This window comes from Monodon monoceros, unplaced genomic scaffold (genome assembly GCF_005190385.1).
Source record: "Monodon monoceros isolate NGI ecotype Baffin Bay Population unplaced genomic scaffold, NGI_Narwhal_1 Super_Scaffold_3, whole genome shotgun sequence".
In the NCBI taxonomy this organism is placed as follows: Eukaryota; Metazoa; Chordata; class Mammalia; order Artiodactyla; family Monodontidae; genus Monodon; species Monodon monoceros.
Genome location: NW_021703780.1, coordinates 67,389,698 through 67,396,843, shown reverse-complemented (window position 1 = coordinate 67,396,843; position 7,146 = coordinate 67,389,698). Strand labels below are relative to the sequence as shown.

At 42.2% G+C, this 7,146-nt stretch overlaps 1 protein-coding gene across 1 annotated transcript in view; it reads left to right on the top strand.

Moving 5' to 3' along the window:
- Nucleotides 1–4,113: 4,113 nt before the first annotated feature.
- DCP1A (decapping mRNA 1A) overlaps nucleotides 4,114–7,146 on the top strand; it is a 60,468-nt gene continuing 57,435 nt past the window's right edge. Inside the window, exon 1 of the mRNA XM_029242500.1 lies at nucleotides 4,114–4,355. Within this exon, the coding sequence (XP_029098333.1) occupies nucleotides 4,221–4,355 (135 nt within the window). The 5' untranslated portion in view covers nucleotides 4,114–4,220. The remainder of the gene's footprint in view (nucleotides 4,356–7,146) is intronic.

Genomic DNA, 7,146 nt, shown 5'->3' with positions numbered 1-7,146 from the left:
AAATCAATCATGATTATTTGTTTATACTTATGACAAACAAATGTTTTGTTGGCTGTAGAGCTGAAACAACCATCCCTTCTCTCAGGTTTATGTGGTAGATAGAAATCAACTTAACATTCCATTTAATCCAACAAATACTTATTAAGCCTGGCTTCTGTGTCAAAATGTGGTAGTAAACAAGACAGACATGGTTCCTGCTTCACTAAGCTGATGAGACAGACAAAACATAAGTGAATATAATAACTACAACTCACAGATAAGTGCTATGAAGAAAGTGAGGAAATGAGCCATTATTATATCACAGGGATATCAGAGACAAGAATGTTCCAGGGCTTCCCTGGTGGCGCAGTGGTTGAGAGTCCGCCTGCCGATGCAGGGGACACGGGTTTGTGCCCCAGCCCGGGAAGATCCCACATGCCGCGGAGCGGCTAGGCCCGTGAGCCATGGCCGCTGAGCCTGTGTGTCCGGAGCCTGTGCTCCGCAATGGGAGAGGCCACAACAGTGAGAGGCCCACACACCGCAAAAAAAAAAAAAAAAAAAAAAAAGAATGTTCCAGAAAGGGAGAACAACAAGTGCAAAGGCCCTGAGACTAGACTCATTTAGCACATGTCAGTCAGTGGGCTGGGATGGAAAATTTGAAAGAGCAATTCACAGAAAATGGAGATGGAAAGAAAGCAAGAGACCAGGCCCAGTGATGTCTCCTCCTAGGCCATGGCAAGGACTTGGGATTTGACACTGGAGAAATGGGAAGTCTGGGACTGACAAAGCTACACAGCTGGTAGATGTATTTTAGTGCCCTTTACTTACAGCCCATGATTTTATTTTTTTTAAATGAAAGGTTTATTCAGGGAGATACACACTCCATAGACAAAATGTGGGCCATCTCAGAAGGTGAGAGGCCCCAAGGTGTGGGGGTGGTTACTTTTTATAGACTGGGTAATTTCATAGACTAATGAGTGGGAGGATTATTCCAACAATTTTGGGAAAGGGGCAGAGATTTCTAGGAACTGGGCCACAGCCCACTTATTGGCCTTTTATGGTCAGCCTCGGAACTGCCATGGCTCCTGTGGGTGTGTCATTTAGCTTGCTGATGTATTACAATGAGGGTATACTGAGGCTCAAGGTCTAGTGGAAATCAACTTGTCCACCATCGTGGACCTAGAGCCCATGGTTTTAAATGGCAAGTTTTATTTTCTACCACAGAACCACTCAGAGTGGGAGACACATGGGTTGGACTGATTGGGTTTTAGGTTTTCATATTTTAAATTATTTTTATTAAAAAACTGTCATTCATGGAACACAACGCAAATGTTACCAAAGGTCTTCCAGTGCAGAGTAAGACTCCTTCCCACCTCCGATCACATGATCCCAGCCACCCACCTCCCCACCCCGCCCACAAGTCTCTTCCATGGCCTTAAGGGAGTTGGGTTTTAAGACAACATTCATTCACCAGTATTTATTGAGAGTCTACTCTTTGCCGGGGCTGTGTTAGGTACTGGAGACCTAAGAGACTGAGATGGAATCTCTGACCTCTCAAAGCCTATCGTCTAAAATAGTGGTCCCCAACCTTTTTGGCACCAGGGACCAGTTTCATGGAAGACAATTTTTCCACAGATGGGGTGGGGGGTGGGGAATGGTTCAGAGCAATGGAGAGCAATGGGGAGTGGCAGACGAAACTTCGCTCCCTAGCCCGCCGCTCACCTCCTGCTGTGCGGCCTGGTTCCTGGACCACTACAGGTCCGAGGCCTGGGGGTTGGGGACCCCTGGTCTAAAAGACATGGGAAAGGTCTTAAGGTTTCATTCACAAATATAAGGCAAAGTCAGGCCTCAAAGTAAATAAGATTTTCGATTCCAAAATACTCACATTCTCTTTAATATATCTTAAGAGCTGTATAGGGCATCAAAGTCAACATTAACATGTTTGGGGCCATGCAAACATGCATTTCGAAGCAATTTTCTATTCTGAATATGAAAACTCCCTAAAATAACTTGGTGTTCTTCACTAGTCTAGCCCTGTTCAATCAAAAATATATATTTAATAAATAAAAAAGGAAATGTCCTAGATTATTTCAGGAAATCTACATAAGAGAAAAACGTATGAATAAGGCACAAGAATGTAATGTACAGCATGGTAACTACAGGTAATACTGTATTGCGTATTTGAAAGTAGCTAAGAGAGTGGATCTTGAACGTTGTCATCATGAGAAAAAAAATGTGTAACTATGTGGTGATGGATGTTAACTGGACTATTGTGGTGATCATTTTACAATATATACAAATATCAAATCATTATGTTGCACACCTGAAACTAATATAATGTTATATGTCAACTCTACCTCAATTAAAAAATAAGAATTAAAAACACCTAAATTCTGTTTCAGGTGTGCCTTTGAATTCTGTACCAAGGGAATGTATTACTTATTCAAAAAATACAACTAAAAAAAAATTAGGGTACAGATTGTTTAAATGTTCCCTTGAAAGTAGGTGGGGGGGAGGGATAGTCAGGGAGTTTGGGATTGACATATACACACTGCCATATTTAAAATGGATAACCAACAAGGACCTACTGTAGAGCACAGGGAACTCTGTTCAATATTCTGTAACAACCTAAATGGGAAAAGAATTTGATAAAGAATAGATACATATATACGTATACCTGAGTCACTTTGTTGTACACCTGAAACTAACACAAAATTGTTAATCAACTATACTCCAATATAAAATAAAAAGTTAAAAAAAAAAAAAGTAGGCAGAGGGGATGTAGGGCTCTGCCTCCACTATGAAGAAAGGCAGCCATAGTGTGGATAAAAGGACCCTGGGGTAGCGGGCAGTAGTCCCTGGATTTAATACCAGATCCCCCCTGACTAGTGTGGAACTAGCCAGTGATTTCTCCACCCAGCTTCAATTAAATGAACCAGCAAATGAGGATGAACACATTTCTACCATTAGACTGTGAGATGAAAGGAAGCCCTTGCCTTTCTTCTCTGATGAATTCCTACTCATCCCTGAAACATTAATTCAAACAGCATCTCCTCCATGAAGCCTTCCTATACTTTCCTGACCAGATGAAGTTATTGGCTCCATCCTCTGGGTTTCAAGTGAAAGGTCTCTAGCATTGCCCCTACTTCTTTCAGTTTCTCCCAGAGCTAGAAAGTTGTCTTTGAAGCTTCCAGGGGACTACCCTTTCACAATTAGGAGTTCAATAAATACTTGCTTAATGAACGGTAAATGAATGATACATGTTTCCTTGTCTGCATTTGTATACGTAACGTGATTCTGCAAAGAATGTAAGACATGAAGTATCTTTCCATTAACAAATGGCCTTGGGATGTAAAATCATCAACAATACAACTACTATCCTTTTTTTCTTTTTTTTTTTCTGTCAAAAATTTTCCATTCCATTGGGGTATCTTTTCTATAAGAAAATGTTTTTTTAACAAGTCGGCGGTGGGGCAGAGCTCCCTATACCTTACAAGCCTTGTTTTCCTCTTCAGCTAGTACCTGGCCCTTTAAAATGCCTTAAAATGCTCAACAGATGTTTGCTAAAAGAATGAGTTATTGTTTTAAAGCTTTAAACGATCCAAGACAAACTCAAGCCTTCACGGGCTCTTTCCAAGACTGGATAGAAATATTTTCGTGGGATTCAGACGAGGAAAATAAGTAAACGTGGATAATAAAAGACACTCCTGTATAGTTACAGGAGGGTTAGTTTGGCTTTTATCAAAATTTTCCTTCATAAAAACACCAAGAGAGCCGAGATCTGGGGTAATTTTCGGGGTTCCCTCCCTCCTTCCTCTCCGCTTCTCTGTGCTTTCTAAACTGCCCGTGGAGCACTGCCTTGCCACAGCGAGGTTTCCATTCTGCGGCCCTGGGAGCCTAGTCCGGCAGGAACGCTGAGAAAGCTCCCGAGCAGCCTTGATCCGGGCGCCGGTACCTTTCAGCCAGCGGAAAAGAAGCAACTGAGTCCCAGCCTACCAGCTCGGCCACGCGGCGACATACGCCAACCCGGTCGGTAGGTCCACTGGGACCTGACGACACTGGAACCCAGCGCCCCGGGCGTGGGCGCAGCGGAGCATAATAGCTGACGTACCGCCTCGCCGCGAGGCCCGGCTGAGAGGCGGAAGATGAGGGTGCTCACGCAGCTGGGGGAACTTTGGCTCCATGGCACCTTCCTGTCCGCGACTCCGCCCCGCCAGAGGGGCTAGGTTCCGGAATTCAAGATGGAGTCGCTGAGTCGAGCGGGGCAAGAGATGAGCCTAGCGGCCTTGAAGCAACACGACCCCTACATCACCAGCATCGCAGACCTCACGGGCCAGGTTGCACTGTACACCTTCTGCCCCAAGGCCAACCAGTGGGTGAGTGCAGCCAGGCCGTTGAAGTCGCCCGCCCGGCCGCCGCCTCTTAAAGGGACCGCGGGGACCGTTCTGGGTGGGGGCCGATGAGGGAGGCCAGGGCGGCAGGGGCGAGGCCAGGGACTGGAGAAGAGTCCGGCTGGCGCCTGAGGGGTGTCGGCGGAGCCGCAGATTGGGCGAGAGGAGCGAAGGAAGTAGGTCCAAACATCCGGGGGAAAAGCTGATAGAGGGGAGGGTTGGAAGAGGATCAGTCCCATGGGGTCCGGTTCGAGGATGTGGGCGACTTGCCTTTTTTGCAGGTGTGTTAGAGGATATGAGACCGGTGGAGTCATAAAGATGCCTGAAAGATTGTTTGAAGCTTTGAGCGTTATTAGATAAAGTATATATACATAATCTATAAAATAAACACTCCTTCTCTCCCCCCAATAGACATAAATAAGGGCTCCCTTCTCAGAGGTCATTTGGATTTATAGCTTGAAATCCAGTTAGTTTCAATTATTGGAAGAGAGGGGTTGGGGATAAGTCCTGCATTTATCGAACTACACTGTATTTCCAGAGTTTGGAAAAGACTTCAAGGCGCTTAGGAAAATGACTTCCATGTTAATTGGATTACCTTGAAACCTTTGGAAAAGAGACCCTGTGTCTGTTCAGCAATGCTGCTGGTGATGTCACCTCTGAATGCACCCATCAGACTAAGTACTTTTTGTCTTTTTTGCACGGGAGAGGATCCGAAAAGTTGCATTCAGTTTGTTCACTGACTTGTTAGCCCGTTTGAAGCTTCGACCGTTGTTTAAATAACATAATTAGGGAATTTCCTGGCGGTCCAGTGGTTAGGACTCCGCACTTCCGCTTCAGGGTGCCCGGGTTCGATCCCTTGTCGGGGAACTAAGATCCCACAAGCCGTGCAAGTGGCCAAACAAATAAAGGTAACAAAATTTCCCATTAAAAAAAAATTGAACCTTCTTGATTAACTCATTCAGCTATATAGGCTTTACTTAGGAAATAATCCGTAAATATTTGTTGGATCGAATTAATGATTGACATTAACATTTCAGTAAGAATTGAAATCTTTATACTAACAAAACTGAAAGATTATTATCGTAGTATGTCCTTTACAACATAGTGCAGATACATAGGTTATAGTTAATTAGTAATTTTGTGAAAATCATTTGGCATTTATAAACAGTTAATTCAGATAAAGAGAGTTTTCAAAGTCATCTTGCTTTACTTTATCCTCTTTCCTTCACCTCCTGTAAGAGAAGGAGGTATGGGAAGCTAAAGAGAACAAAATTATAGATTTTTTTTTAAAGTGTGGCTGTTTTAGACATTGCTTTAGTTTGAATCGTTCTTAATCATTTTTCTTGCTCTACGTATGAATTTTTGTAATATGGGTTGCAGACAAATGGTGAAGATTTGGGACATGGACTTATTATTTGGGGCATGGACTTAGGCTTTTATCTCTAGTTTGTCACAGACTTCCAATATTTTGGAATTTTAATTGTGTTGTTCACCTTTAAATATGAAATACAAGCTATAATAACCTGAACTGAAAAATAAGCTGCCATTATTCATTTGGGTCATGGCACATGGAGTATAACCAAAGTCTCTTCTCTCATTGTTATTTTACAGTGAGTTGTAACTTTGCACAGTGGTTTATTTGGGCAAGTTTTCTTTCATTGTGAAACCGTTGATTACCAATTTCTTGCACTAATAAAGTTTGAAAGGCAAGAAAAAGCCTCTGAATTTTTAGTAAGGAAAAGTTTCATTATGATGTTTAAGCTAAGGCAGTACTCCTGGAAGAAATCAAGATGGTAAATATTTTTTTTAATTATTTTTTCATCCCAGCAAATTCAGTTTTATATGGCTGACATTTAAGTTTGCTAAGTTTGTTGATTACCTTAAACCATTTAGGTCCTATCTGGGCTGTGAACTGTAGACTAATGTGTTTCTTTTGCTTTTTTAAAAACATTGTTATTGTGTGGTTTTGTTTGTTTGTTTGTTTTTGCGGTATGCAGGCCTCTCACTGTTGTGGCCTCTCCCGTTGCGGAGCACAGGCTCCGACGCGCAGGCTCAGCGGCCATGGCTCATGGGCCCAGCCGCTCCATGGCATGTGGGATCTTCCCGGATCGGGGCACGAACCGGTGTCCCCTGCATCGACAGGCGGACTCTCAACCACTGCGCCACCAGGGAAGCCCCTGTAACTGTGTTTAAAACCTAAATACGCTCTTGTCACAGCAAATGAAGGATGATGAGTTGTACTTTGTTAATCAAAACATTTACTTTAAGCTAAAAAACAGTTTTTAATTATTTGTAAGACCTATAAGAATTACACTAAGACAGAGTATAGTTTCAATATTCATGATTCTTCAACACAGTTTTAAAAATAACAAACTGTGTTTGACAGTAACTCTTAACTAAATTTGCTACAAAATTTGCTACTCATAAAAATATACCAAAATCCCCCAATGATGAAACAAAGTGCCCTATAAGAAAATGTTTTTTTTTTCCCCCTAGTAACTTTGATAAACTTTAAAGGTGAAGAAATTGCTTTATACAGGACCTTGGCTTTAAAATTAAGAAATTTGGCTAAAACATTTTAGTTTTAAAAATTGAAAGCTAATTCTAGAATTTTTCTCCTTTAAATTTTAAAAAAGGAAAGGGAAATTGCTGCAGATACAGGCGTGTTGCTAGATAGAACATTGCATATCAGTTAATACACATCAATAGAATAGAAAGGATACAAAAGAAACCGGTAATAGTAGTCTGTGGAGAAGACCTACTTGACCTGTTCAAA